At 45.6% G+C, this 14772-nt stretch overlaps 1 protein-coding gene across 2 annotated transcripts; it reads right to left on the bottom strand.

Moving 5' to 3' along the window:
* Positions 1-406: 406 nt before the first annotated feature.
* On the bottom strand, positions 407-14531 carry PLEKHB2 (pleckstrin homology domain containing B2). 2 transcript variants are annotated; one of them, XM_064720658.1, is made up of 8 exons: positions 14287-14531; positions 10876-10923; positions 10110-10262; positions 9200-9302; positions 8270-8309; positions 6070-6159; positions 4850-4961; positions 407-2871 (listed from the first exon to the last, which is right to left on the bottom strand). In XM_064720658.1, exons 2-8 carry the CDS (start codon positions 10910-10912, stop codon positions 2735-2737), a joined length of 672 nt encoding a protein of 223 aa, XP_064576728.1. In that variant the 5' UTR covers positions 10913-10923; positions 14287-14531; the 3' UTR covers positions 407-2734. The 2 variants fall into 2 exon arrangements, with proteins under 2 accessions (XP_064576728.1, XP_064576727.1); XM_064720657.1 differs by lacking the exon at positions 14287-14531 and adding an exon at positions 14097-14178.
* Between the last annotated feature and the right edge of the window lie 241 nt (positions 14532-14772).

A 14772-nucleotide genomic window follows, 5' to 3' on the forward strand; every position in this document is an offset into this window, starting at 1 on the left:
CAGGAGACACGGGCATGAATTCAGGAAGCAAGCCTGAGCTTCAACAACCAGGTGGCAATCCCCCTGCTGCTGCTTTGTGCACCAGGATGTTGCCACTTCTGTCTCTGCAGTGAGATCAGAAAGGCTACAAGCACCTGCAGGGAGATAACTGTGCTCGTGATTTCATGCTCTAGCACAAGTCTGTACACTTGCTTTCCTGGTTCTAAATGCCTGTGCTTCTGAGATAGAAAATACTTCATGATTTTTGTACAAAAGCAGCCTATTGTTTCCAAGCTGAAACTACAATCTTTGGCTTCAATTTCAAGTGTGTTTTTCCATTGAGAAGTGTAAGGTTATTTTCTTAATGGAGAATTACTTCAAATTGAACTTTTAAAAATATAATTTCTTTTGAATTTCAACCCAGGAATGTTTTGCAATCAACAATTTTTATTTTATATACTTCACTTGAAGAAACTAGGGACCTAGACAGAGTTATCTCCTGAAAACACAAAAGACATGTTCCCCTGCTGTGACTAACAGTCCTTCTGAAAAAAAAGCCCAAACCAAAACAAAAAACCCAGCTGATTCACTTTTTGTTATCCTTTCCCAGTCATTAGGAAATTCAGAAAATCATATGATGCCCAGTGGTTTTATTCTCCCCTACTCCTTACAAGTTAAGAATCACAGAGAAAGAGGAGGAGATGGAGTCATTCTGCAGAACGCACTATTACAAAGCACAAACCAAACAGCAGCACAGACCTGTAATCAAACTCACCTCTTAAAGGGCTTTTTAAAAGGGCAGACATGTTTGTCCACTTACATTCCATCCCTTTCTGACCTCAAGGTCTCTAAGAGAGCTTCAGTAGTGTACTGCAATTTCTTTTGGTTTGGATTAGCAATAGGAAACTCTCACTTTAGTCCCCTTTTGCACTTCCAGAATGTCCTTTCAGTCCACCTGACTGGCTGAACACGTGCAGCTTGTGTTAACCTGTGAAAGGACATGTTGCACACTGGTGCACAGCTCAGAGCCAGCCTCCTGAAGGCAGTTTACCTTCCCTGGATTAGGCCACTCTTGGTAAAGCAGCCACAATGACATCTGTCTGTTAACTCCAGTGATTCCATTTGCTTGAGTTAGTCCTAAGGCTCATGAAAGCCTAGTGCTTCCCCTGGCTGCCACCCAAACTTGTCCAGGACCTCTATTGCTTAAATAAGTAGGGAAGAGCCAAGAGAATTTTAGGATGGAATGGAGAAGATTGGGACTTCAGCTAAATTTATAGAGGTGCAAGTTCTCATCTATTTTCATCTTTCCTGACATGAAACCCTGTGAACCATAAGGAAATTAACCTTCTTCTAAATGGAAGCATAAGTAAGACTTAACATTAAAACAGTATGCAAATACAGGAATCTAAGAGTGGAAGTATAAAAATAAGTCCTCTTACTATAAGAACTCAACTCAGGCACTCTGCCTCATTTACCTGAACAAGAAAGCCCATGCATTTCTTCAGGGCTTTCTTTCTCTGCCAAGCACAGCTCAGCATGGATTAGAACAGGCCATGTAACACACAAAACAGCTGCACTCCAGGGGACAGCACACTCTAGAGAAACCACACATACAAGCAAAGCCAGACAGGTTCCTTGGAGTGTTTTTCTCAACAAGTCATGGAGGGAAGAGGAGACCTGCTGAATGTGAGGGGGAATTGTACATACAACAAACTCAGGCTCAGCTGTGCTCAAAATTAGTTGCAAATAAGAAACCTGGTTCAGCAAACCATCTTATCCCAGCCCTGGCAAGGCAGCTGATATCACAGTGCCTGTGTGCAAGGTCTGCTGCAGTTGCTTGTCTCTCCTCCTGTTCCTGCTGCAGAGGGGCTGGCAGGCCCAACAGAGCAAGGGCTGCTCAATTCCTTCTCCTCCTGCAGCCTCTGCAGAGCCAGGGCAGTGAGGAGCAGAGACAATGGCTGGCTCCTACCAATGCAGCTGCTGCAGTGTCTGAGGCTGCTGCTCTGCAGACACCTGCAAAGCTAAAGATCTTCCATCTGGCCACACAAGAGTCATCCAGCATAAAGAGAGGGAGCTAGAACAACAAACACTGCTCTTCCTTGCCACTGGTCATTCACATTTCTGGGAGAATAAAAGAATTGAGGAGTGCTGCTGCTTCCTAGTGGTTTGCTCATACATTCTCAGAGACAACTTCACCTGGATGGTGTGAGAGGCAGGTACAGGGCTGCACCTAAGAAAGCACACTACCATCTGCAGGCAAGTCTGAAAATAAACAAAAAACCCCTCAAGCATGGCAGACTGTCTAATGCCAAGGAATCTCTGCTGAGCTCTATGTTTTTCCAGGGAATGTTTAAAAGCCAGTAGTATACGTACACTAATGCAGGACTCCCATTAACCTCTTATTTGAATTAGATCTTAGACCCTTCCCCAAAAAAACAATCTTTTTTCCTATGCTGTTTACAATAACAGTCTGTTCATAAAGCAGGTGACTGCTACCACGTGACACTGGTGCTCATATTGATCCTTAAAATTCTGAACATCAGACCAGAATTCAAGAGCAGCACATGCCATTTCCAACCACTTAACTAAATGGTGCCTTTAAACTCTCATTAAGACAGTTAAGAATCAGTTATTAAGATGTCACTACTGAAAAATAACTATTGCATTTTTCAAAGTTTAACAGTAAACAACATTGCCAATATATTATTGCACACAATAAAGGGGTTTGGAACTACAGAGATAAGGAAAGGGTAATCTAGAAGACCCAGAAGAGTGATCCCAGAGCCATTCCAGTTGCTGCTCCAGCCAGCATGCCCAGGGCCAGGTCTCCATCACTGTCACGGTAACGCTCTCGGATGATGACGTGGTTTGCAGGGGGCTGCCCATAAGGCCCTAGGAAATAACAGGTTGGTGGGAGGAGGGCAGAAGAAATGTGTATCTTAATATCATACACAGCAATTTCAAAACAGGCTGTTCTTTCACCTTCTTCCTTCAAATGAATACTAATATTTTGTCAACTGCACAGGTAGAACACAGTTCTGCTTTGGATTCGGCCTCCACATTAATTAAATCCAAGGGCAATCCTGAAACACTTCTAGCCCTGCAACAGCTTAGTATCTGTGAGGAAAATTTATCACAAATGTAAAAGTGAACATTGTTCTGCAAGCAATTGTATTCACTTTATGGATTTAACATAAGAAATGGGTCTGAAAATTGATTCAGCCTTGAAGTTAAGACAAATAGTTTAGTTCTTCCCCCTTACCCCCTCCCTCTGAAAAAATCTTTGACAGGTCTCAGGCCAGTCATTTGTAACTGTGAATGAGTTATATACATTTACTGCCTACTGCAATTCAGCCTTCACATCCCGGATTGATCTGTGGGGTGGTGACAGCTGCTACATTTCTGTTCAGATGAAGATTGGCCAGTAGCAAGAAATTACCCTTGGACTCAAGAAGCCACTGACTGACCCCTGCTCTGTAACAGACTTGTAACAGCTTCACCTGTCACTTTTCTGATTCAGCTCCTAGCTGCAAAGCAAACATAACAGTACTGGTTTTCCTTCCAGAAATTTCAGGGAGAGTAAATATTCTTGAAAATCTCACAATGGTGTTTTGTAACAGATTCTCAAGTAATCCAACTAAATACAACAGGAAAGGCTTTCACTGACTCTGAACAATGCATGACTCTCCCCCCTGAGCAGGACTATGTCACTGCAGAGAAGGAGCAGCAGAGCTGCAGGTACAGGGGTCAGTGAGGTGCTGTGGTGAATCTGAACCCTAAGGTTTAGTTGTAGTGACCCTCATGAAGGAAAACATTGAGCCTTGGTTACTATGCCCAACCAGTAACCAGTATCTGAACACACTTGCAATCTGCTCAGGGGAGTTTGATGTTGCATTGTTTGGGTTTGGCCTGCTGGAAGTTTTTAAAAACAGTTCTTGGGTTTTTAAAAAGCTACTGCTTTTCAGAACCCACAGAACACACATTCCTCTGTGTTTGAATATGTATCCTCTGTATCTTAGGACTTCAGTAACTTATATGAAGAAAACTTTAAAAGCTTTAAAGGCTGATGCACCTCCCTTATAATAAAAAATGGAAAAGGCAAGTGAAATAATCTGAAAAATGTCAAATGGAAAACAAGATCTCCCTCAAAACTCAAATAAAAATTTCTCAGTAGAGATTCTTGTTTGCAGAATCAGATAATGAACAATTAGTTCTCTCATTTTTATTACCATAAAACTCTAAAGCCCCAGTTCTGTAGGACTGGGGCTTTGTGCAAAACTTACCCTAAATTAAGGTGACTGATTAAAAGCACACCCTACAATTTTACTCTTTGCTTCCTGTTTTTGAGATTGAAAGCTACACAAACCTGAGATTTCACATGGCTGAAATGCTGCCTTACAGCAATTCCAGCATACAGGGATGGAACCAGGTACAACCTTGTTCTGGGAATGGATTTACCTTTGAAACTTGTGTTTAAATAATTAAACTAGGTTTAAGAGCAGCAGATGAATAAAAAGCTCCATCAGTGCCCAATATGAAGTACTGAATCACAAAATCCCATCTTCCTCTGGCTCTTATACCTTTCCTTAGGAAACATGCTGCAGTTAGAGTTCTGTATGCTTCAGAAGGAGTTTATAAAGCAATGTAACTATGCTGAGATCACATTGGGAAGGTTAAATCCCTTAATGCCAACTTCACTGCAGTCCCTTTGTTGTGAAAGGGTGATGAGTGGATTGGGTTCCAGTTGCAGGTCAGGTTTCTTTCTCCGTGTACAGGAGTGGTGGCTGGTAAAGGATGGTGATTAATAGAGCTAAAGCCAGAAGGACTGACTCAAGTAGCTTCTGTGGGAAGGTGAGGATGTGCTGATTACCTTGGTATGGATACTGATAGGGCACAGCATAAGCTTGTCCATTGGAGGCATAGAAGATCTGAGGGCCCGGGGGGTACACACCATTGTAGTGATCATAGCCATAGCCATAAACCTGGGGAAATTAAAAGGGCTGTTACACAGGTACACTCTGCTATGGATCCAATCAAGCACACTGTTCAATCTGCCTTCATTTCTTTCACCCAAGTATCCAGGCTGTCCTGCTACAGCCAATCTACTCCCTGGAATGGATTCAGAACAGCTGCTTGAAAAAGAGGGCACTCCTAAGCTGCATCTGCTCTCTTCCTTTCCTCAACAGGCAATGGCAGAGGCAGGGCCTGGATCATCAGGCAGGAACAGCAGCCCTGCCAGCCTCTCCTCTCTGCCCTCACGCCAACAACAGCTCTCTGGGGAGCTCACAAGTGCCAGGAAGGCAGCAGCCAATCCCAAAAACTCCAGCCAGCCCTCCAAGAGAGTACACTGCAAGCAAATGTCAGATTAAGGACAAAAGCTCTAGAGCTGTATGCTTTAGAAGAATTTGTTTTCTCCAAAAGAGGAAGCTGCACAGGGGAAGCTCCCAGTACCACAACTCGTTTTTAACAAGAGTGAGAGGCTGGAGCAGATAGTGCAACAAACAATAGTGCTCCAAACTATCCCCTCACATATTACTGCACATCACTAAGCACATCCAGAATTGCCCAGCATATCCTGGTTTGGTCCCAAAGCTGCTCCTTCACTGCAAAAGAACTGTGTATCCAGGAACTAGAGTTCTTGTGTTGCTGTGACATCTCAGTACAACAAAATCCTTATGTGTTAAAAGTGGCAGCTCCAGTCACTACAGCCCATTTCTACAACTCCTGATCTTACACCTTTCCAGTGCTTGCACAACATCAAAGTGTAGTTGCACCTCCTTATGTTAGAAGCTACATGACCACTGTACTTGAAGATCAGCCAAATAAATTCTGCCCTCTCTCAGAAGCTTTATTTTTCAAGTTCACTGAGCAGCCACCCCTTTATACACCTTCCAACAAAATGTGCCTCATCCTTTTCAAAGGAAATCCATCTCAAATAAGAGCAGCAATAGGCTGATAGTGCCTTACTCTCTGCTGCTGTAAAAGCTTTAAAGCTGGGTGTGAGAGTGCAATGCAGCACTTTGTGAGTGCTTGAAGGAGGCTGCTCCTGCTGCCTCACTCCTGTTGATGCTTCCTGACTGCAGCTCTTACCTCAGGTGATGGTGTGGCATAAGCTGTGTAGGGAGGAGGGGCTGAGGAAATGGCTGTCTCATCGTACATCACATCAGATCCCACGTAGCCCTAAACACCAAGGACAGAGAGCAGTTATCACCTGTTCCTACAGACAGACAGACAGAGCAGACTAAGGATTAAAACTTAATGACCCCAAAGAGAAAGTAACCTTTAGGCACACTGCATGTTAAGAAAGCAGGGAGTTCCTTGTAAAGGCTGCAGAAAGAAAGGACCTAGAGACTAGACCTGGGAGAGTACAAATTCCTGAGCAGCCACAGAAAGGAGCCATCAAATTTTTCCCTGTGTGTGTGCCACAGACATGCATATGTGCACATGCAAGCACCCTGGCTCCTCCCACCATTCCTGAGCCTCAGATTTAGAAATTACCCTCCTGTTCATTTTCTGTCTTCAGATAAAGAAATCTTCACAACTAAGCTGGTTGCTTCCTGGCACCCTAGAGTTACTGTATCACCAAGTTCTGCAGAAGCAGGTAAAGGAAACAAATGCAGTAGCCAAAAGTGGTACCTGAGGCAGAGGTGGTAACATTTCAGTCCATTTAGAATAAGTTCTCAAAGACAATTAGGATTTCTTACACTACCTTTGTATTCTTGCCTCTAATGTCCAAAATCTACAGTGATGCTCTTATTCCCTTTTCCAAGGCAAAAGCCAGCTCCCACTCTTTAATTCACAAGGGAACATTTTAGTAAATCAACAGCAAATGTTGTATTGTCTCTTGGACTGATGAAATGGCATTTGAGGACATGATATGGTTATATCCCAAGTCACATTCATGGTGAAGATTCTAAGGACTGCTTGAAACACTGTTAAAATACTATATGAAGTGGTATTTCCATCACCTGAGAAATCTGCTCAGATGTTAGCAGTAAATGTGTTCTGGCCTGCCACAGGGATCTCTGTACAAGCCACGCAGAAGCCTGCAAACTCCTGTAAATTATGCAGTTCTCAAAGCTAAGGTGATCACTCCACTATTCCAGGGAAATTAGGAGGCACTGCTGGATACTTGGAATTTTTGAAAAGTGTGTCACACACCTACAGACTCAAATCCACTTCCCAGTTAGTCCAAGTCTTGGACACCTTTAATTGCTTTGGAAGATGTGAATTTATGTATCTACTTGTGTAGAGGGCTACCTGCTCTACTTTGAGTAGCCTTGGGGTCTGCCTTGGCTGACCAAGGTCAGCACTGCCACGTTCTGAGCCATCTATCAGGGCTGGCAGCAGTGTCAGAGGCATGAGAACAGCAGCTCCCATTTCCTGAAACCAGGAGCCACCATCTCACACACAGGTGGGATAAATCCTCTAAAACTAGAGCAGACAGAGCATGAGTGTTGTGTCCCCTGCATGAGGACAAATCCCTCACTTCTCATTTAAGGCCACAGGCAGTGTAGCATGGCTGCAGTCAGAGGCAGTCGTGTCTGGGGTAGTTTTGCCATGACAAGTGTTTGCTTTGGGTGTCTACAAATCTAAGTTATAGCATCTGACAGATGCCCCAGTACAGTGGCAATGTTAATGTGACCCATGAGAAACTGAGATAAGCTTCTACAAAACACAGCATTTCCCCTGGGTTGGTTCAGCCTAGTCATCCAAGGAAAGCTAGTGCTGCAGAGTACTCTGGAAGTCTAAAGGAAAAACAAATTGCAGAAAGTGCTGAGGTAATCCACTCCTCCTCAGCATGCCTGCAGTCCCCTCCAAGCATCTCACTCTTCCCCATGTCTCTGCCAAGAAGCATCCACAGTGGGATGGATCTACATTAACAAACAGCTGCTGTGTAGTAAGCTTCCTTTAGCACTGCACCCACCTGGGAGGCAACAAACACTAGGAGTGAAAAGTTCATTTTTGCTGGTTGCAGAAGATTTGCTTGTTGCCCACAGCCTCAGTGCCCACAGACCAGCTTTCCAAACATTCACTTCCACCCAGAGAAGTCATTCCTTAAAATAATTATTTTCCACACAGCATGTATTTGCCTGGACTTGGCTGCAGGATGTGTTTGTGATCCAGAGAATCATTCTTCTCCCCACCCACAAGCTTTACTATCGTGCTCATAACCCTGTTCTTTTCTAGCAGAGAAGGATGGGAGATGATTTCAGAACTCAATTGCTGGACCACACAGAACACTGATGTGCTGCTTCTCCATCACTATAAAGTCTAGTAGGACACTCACTGTGTTTGTTCTGGCATCCTGGAGAGCAATTTTCCATGCCCTGAAAAAAAAAACCCATTGGTTAGTGGAACACTGACAAAAATTAATGCCACCTTTTTCTTTCAGGTCAATCAAACAAACAAGGTTAGCAACTAGAGGTACTGCAGGAGCAGAGTTTTAGGTACTGCATGTGTCGAAGCCTAATGAGACACTCAAATAAATGCACAAAATTGTTACACCAAGACTCAGAAATAATTTCTTTGCAGAGCTGAGAAAGAACAAGGAGGAACAAGAGGAGGAATGGATGCAGTTTTGGAGGTCCTTGCTGCAAGCACAACAGGTAGGGAACATGCAGTCATGCTCAGGATGAGGTAATGGGAAGGGATGCACCCCAGCAGAACAGCTCATCTGTGCTGGTTAGAGCAGGGGCCTTGCTGCTGCTGCTGCTGTTCCCAGGAGGCAGGAACACCTCACCCAGCTCCTGCCCTGCCCCAGGGCTGGGAGCACACTCCATGGAACACACTTCTTGCCAAACAGTGATTACAGGAGTTATCTAATTCTATACAGCCCAGCTCAGCTGAGAGCTCACAATAGTGGAATATTCCTCCTATTGCTACTGGCGTGTCCCTGGGCTAATGCTACATCACATGCTCTTGAAGAATGGCAAAAGTATAAAAAAATCTGTTTAACAAGTCTTGTATTGATCATATTAATCAGATTCTTCTACTCCTCCTCACCCTTCAGTGTTTTCAGTGACTTAACTTGCAGTTAGTTTGCATGAGCTAGAAACTTCTAGGAGAGATACTGGGTTTTTTGTCACTGAAAACTTGCTTTCATTTGCTTGAAAACATTCTTAAAATATATCCCTGAAAGTTAGAAGGGAGGAAAATAACTAGGGAGAGGGATAAAAGAGGGAGAAGCAGCAAAAGCATTGCTCTCTGGCTGTCTTACAGGCAGTCATCTGCACTCTCTGCACAGAGGTTGACTGTCTTCCCATCACGGCAAACAATCTGCAGTAAGCAGTCTCTGTGCTTCCCCTCTGGAGGCTGGAAATCTGAGTGAGAGAAACAGACATGAGTTATGAGTGTAAACAACACTACATGAGCACATGGACAAGAAAGGAGTCAGTTTAAGCAAGTCTGGACAAAATAAACTAGGGCCAGTTGTAGCTGCCTTCCATGGCGTCAAAGCCCCAGAAGGAAATAACCTGTTCTTACTCCTCAGTGTCCTGAAAGTAAGCAGCTCTGAACACCTTCCCTACAAAATGCAAGTGTCTCACAGCAGAACCAATCTGCACTTAGCAATGGTAGTGTGCAGCACTTGTGTCCTTCCCTTGTGTCAGCACCAAGTCAGCACTAACAAATGCCAGAAGTGAACTTAGGAAAAACATCTGCTGAGGTTTCTCATTTCTAGCTGTGCCTCTCTGTCCATCCAGCACTGTGGTTACACCAGGACCGCTCTGTATCAGACACACAGCCCTGCTGAGGTTTCCCATTTCCAGCCCTGCCTCTCTGTCCAGCAGCACTGTGGTTACACCAGGAAAGCTCTGTATCAGACACACAGCCCTGGGAACATCCCATCCTCCTGCATGCATGGAACACTGCCCTCCCTGAGTTTTAACAGGAAGTATCAAACCCTAACCTAACCTATCGCATGGTGATACCACACCCTGGATATCTCCAAAGCAATTTAGGAGTTGGTGGGGTTGAGGTTTTTTGGAAATGGCGGATTCAAGACCAGTGAAGTTGCACACACTTTGGACACGTTTACATCTGCAGTAGTGCTGTGTGTGGTGTGCTGGGCAGGCACTGAACTTGTGAAGAATCTCTGGACACACAAATCCTGAAGGTTTCATTATTACCTCGACATTCATTCCCCACTCTGAGGTTGATGCAGTGGATTCTCATGTGGATTTTATCTTCCAGATCACGGCGACTTTGATCATCATAGAATATCAAGCGGCCATCAGACCACAGATCAAACCAGTTCTTCTTCCAACGCCGTAAAATAGTACCTTAAAAATCACACAGTCATTTTTGAGGGCACATATTGGGAAGTATTTCTGTCCCAAAGTTAATAAAAACAAACCAAGAAATCCTTCACAGTTGCCCCAAACAACATTCCAAAGTGCCAAGCAAAATCCTGTATTACAACATCCCCACATGGGAACTTCAGAGAATTGGGTGCCATATTTTACCTAGAATTCAAAGCAAAACTGATTTTAAGTGCATAACCTAATGCTTGTGTTCTAACTTGCTGCAGGAATGAGCAGAGGGCATGATTAATAGAAAGACACTAAGCTGAGGTGTCAGGTAATGTTTCCAAGTCCCCACTTACACAGCACTAATTACAGAGCAGCATCTGAAGCTGAATGCCAGCCAGACACCTCAGATATATTTATATCCTGTTTCCCACTGGAGCACCCAAAGGTCATGTGGGAATGCCGTCATGACACGTCATTATGTGACGTGTCCTTGAAGTAAAAAGGAAAAAACCCAACAAAAAAATCCCACAGAATTTCTTGTTTTAAGAAAACCTGGGAATTACTCCAACATCAGCTGCTCTGATGTTTTCTGAAGAAATCCCAGTGAACAGGGAGAGAAGGAAGAGAAAGATCTGTGACTTACTTTGCCGGAGCAGCCATCCGCTCTTCACAAATGCCATTGCTGCTTAATCTAGTGGGCAGGAGAGGAAGGGGCAAGGGGGAGAAAAGCAATTGTCAGTATTCCACAATAACACATTAAAAACAGTCATCTCAATACCATCTATTAGAGCTGCTCACGTAGCAGAGATGCAGCAGATCCCAGCTGGAGATACTCAGTAAGCACAACTAGTGCTGTAGGACGTAACAAAGGTGCAACTGCTGTGATCCAGCGTGACCGTCAGAGACCACCTTGGTGTTTAACTGGCTAACAAAACCCTCCTGCTGCTGCTCTTAGAAAATGGGGAAGAGACAGACTGCAATGACTGCTTCCTGACTCACCAGCAGTTCCTTTAAAGTCCTCTCTGCATACGTGTACATCCTGTATTCTGCAGTCTCAAGTTACCAAGCACTTCTACCTGACGCTCTTTTTTTTTTTTCTGTACTTCCTCTTCTGTGTTTTTCATTCACTGGCTCAAAGTCCAGTCAAAACAAAAGCTGAAACAGTTTAATCTTAAACAGGAAGGAGAAAGCTGTTTTTATGACTTGTATTTCTTTCAAATCATCACTAGCTCACTCTACGAATTAAAGTAAGTAAAAGATGAGCCAATAAAGTAAGATTTTCAGTTCTCCTCAGCTTTTAAATGAAGCTTGAAATAGCATGGCAATGACTCTGTGTTAAATTCAAGCCATCACACGTGACATTAAGTACCCGGCCACTGCATTCTGGTTTATGAGCATGCTGAAAAAAGACATCAAACATGGCATGTATTGGAAAATGAGGTTTTATTTTACAGCCTAATGGTGTTCTGATTATTGTTTTAAAAGAGATTATAAAAACTCAACTGTCCAGATGCAATTGAACTAGAAAAGGAAGAACAGAAGCATTTTAAGCTTCCCCTGAGAAGACTGCTTTTTAGAAATTATTTGTGAGGGCCGTAAGAGAGACAGATATAAGAGACAGAAACAATACTGAAACCTAACAAAGAACAAATAATTCTACTTGTGGCAGCATAAAGGGAGGGGGCATGAGGGAGTGAAAGGTGGCATAGTAGATTTGGTAAACAGACAAACCTCAGAAGAATGTGTTTAAAGCTGAGGAGAAGAGAGAAAAAGAAGAGTTTTGTAATCTTCTAGCAAAATATGAAGTTACTAAGGATCCGTCTGTTTCCTGACCTAATGGATATTACTTGTAGCTGTGTCCTTTTCAGACTACTGGGCAAATACTGTAGCATACAAGATTATAACCATCAGGATTTCATATTTAAGGAATGCCACATCCTGCACAGGCTTGGATATGATGGTGAGAACCACCTGCAGGTAAAGTCTGAACTCCAGAATAAACCTCTTATTCTTGTCTTTTGTACCAGCTTGCTGGGAAAAGAAAGATTCTGCGGAGAGCCCACTTCTGAAGGGGAGTGTCAGACTCCTGTCCTGCTCTGGGGTCTGAGCGTGATCTTGTCACCCCTATACAGAGAGAGCTCCAGAAATAGAGGCCAGTTAATTCTCCCAAAGTAACAAAGCAGTACAAAGGACCTCAGGCTCATTCTGCCACCACCCCAACTCAGGCTTCTCTCCCCTTGATTCTCCTTTACAAGCAAACAGTCTACTTGCTCTTCATTTTCACAGCAATGAGTGTCTCTAATGGTGTTTGCATGTCTTCCAGTTTGCCCAATAAGGTGAAATCACTATTTCTGAATGGTGTCTACATTCAGAAAAGAATTTTCTAGTCTACAAGCCAGAAAAGAATTTGCATGAACTTCAGTTCTGCTGCAAGTGTTAGGCTAGGCCACGGAATGTTGTTGCTACCTTTAAACCAACTCTCTTACACAATAGCATAATTAGATTTAACTCAGACACAAAAAGGGGAAGAACCAAAGAAGAAAACCTCTCTCTTGACAAATTGAGTTTTGCCTGTGATTGCAGAACAGTGCACAAAGTCTCACATTCAGAATGTTTCAGAGCTGTCAAAGCTACAAGAGCAAACGGGGCTTCAGCAGCTGTAGAGCACCTTGCATGTAACCTCCAAAGCAGCAAATACTCTTTCCCAGTTCAGAGTTTAAGTGCCCAAAACTTCAGCTCTGGAAAGAGAGCAAGGAATCACACAGAAAAATCTGTCAGCACTTAAAGTAGGAGGTGCAAAAACAATTAGATATTCTTCCTGGTCCTTTTTAAGCACAAGGGCTCATTTGAAGTCCTCTACAGTATTCACAGTCCTCCTACATGATGTTTAAAAGTGTATTTGCAGAGCTAGAAGAGAGCCTAGCAAGATCAGCTGCATGTGAATAGTATTTGCTTGTTAAACCAGCCCAGTGCCATCAACAGGAAAAATGGGATTTAACCAAAGATAAATTAATAATAAAAATAAAATCGATAAATTTATTAATAAGTTATTTATAAAAAATTACCAATATGAATAAAAGTGTTTTGGTGACTGAAATCTAAGAACAGTAGCATTCTAAACTGAACTTGAATTAGGAGTAGATGCAGCAAAGGAGTGGGACAATTCCTTTCTGCTCCCTGGAACAGCGGTTTTCTGCACGGAATATGACGTGGAATATCCAACAGTCTGTTCCAGTCCCTTTCCCGGTAAAACACCCTTTAAAATAAAACAGTGTAGCCCGTAGTCCCTAGCTGAGCTAGCAGCGGGCCCGTGTCGCCGGGAGGGCCGGGACAGAGCGGCAGCCCCGAGCAGAGCGGGCGGTGAGCAGCAGCGCCCGCACACGGCCCGGGTTCCTTCACCCTCGCTACTGGGGCAGAGCACAGGAAGCGCAGTGCTCAAGCGTAACCCTGCCCGGCCCCTCCCGCTCCCCACAGCGCAACTTTTCTATTCCTGGAGCTGCCTGGCTGCGGCCCAGCTGCGCAGGCCCTTTCCGCGGCGCTGTCTGTGCTCTCTGAGCCAGTTCCCGGAGCCGCGGCTCCGTCCCAGCCCTGCCCGGCGGTGCTCGCTCCCCCGGGACAGCCCCAGGGCGGCCCCGGCCCTCCGCGCCTCTGCCCGCCGGGGAGCGGCCTGGGCTGGCGCGGCCTGGGCTGCCCCGACAGCCGCGTCTGGCCCTCCCCGCCGCCGACAGCCGAGTCCGGGCACCGCTCCCGGCCGGGTCCGCGCCCCGCTGACCTTGGCGGGGCTGGCGATGGTCAGGCCGCCCCCGGAGCCGGCCCCCTTGGCCCCCTCCCCGCCGGCCCTGCCCCAGCCCGGCCCGGCCGTACCTGCCGCTCCCCGCGCCCGCCGCCCGCCGCCGGCCCCGCTCCGCCCGCGGGCAGCGCCAGCCCCGCCTGACGTCAGCCGCGCCACACCGCCCGGCCCGCACGGAGCCGCGGGGAGCGCGCCCGGCACGGCACGGCACGGCTCGGCTCGGCTCCGCTCGGTCCCCTGTGGACGGCTGAACCTGACACTGACCCCGTCCCGTTAATGCCTTCCCCTGGCCGCCGCCACACGCGCTTTGCCGGCGCTTTAAATCCATCGCCTCTGCCCGGGCCGGCGGCTGGCACAGGGGCGGCCTCACGGCACTAAGCGTTCTTTCCACCGGCTTTTCCTTTTCCTCCACAGCGTGATCTCACAGAGAGCGGCAGGCGCTCTGTTCAGGCAGTCCCTCAGCAGCGGGGCCTGGCAGAGGCGGGCTGCCCTGGGACCGGTTACATAAGGCAGCGGCACAGCCGGGCCTGGCCGCAGCTCTGCCCGCACGCCGGCACGCCGGCACTCACGGGCCGTGCGCCGTGCCAGCGCCTGATTGACTCCAGCGTTCAAAATGTGTTTCCATTGCTAACGCAAAATGTGTGAGATGGTTACTCTGTGCGAAAAATGTGTATTTTATGACTGGCTTTTTGCAAATATTAAAATGAATATTATATGTGTTATGTTAGAAAGTTATGCTGTGTTAATTTT

The sequence above is a fragment of the Zonotrichia leucophrys genome, chromosome 9 (assembly GCF_028769735.1).
Source record: "Zonotrichia leucophrys gambelii isolate GWCS_2022_RI chromosome 9, RI_Zleu_2.0, whole genome shotgun sequence".
NCBI lineage: Eukaryota > Metazoa > Chordata > Aves > Passeriformes > Passerellidae > Zonotrichia > Zonotrichia leucophrys.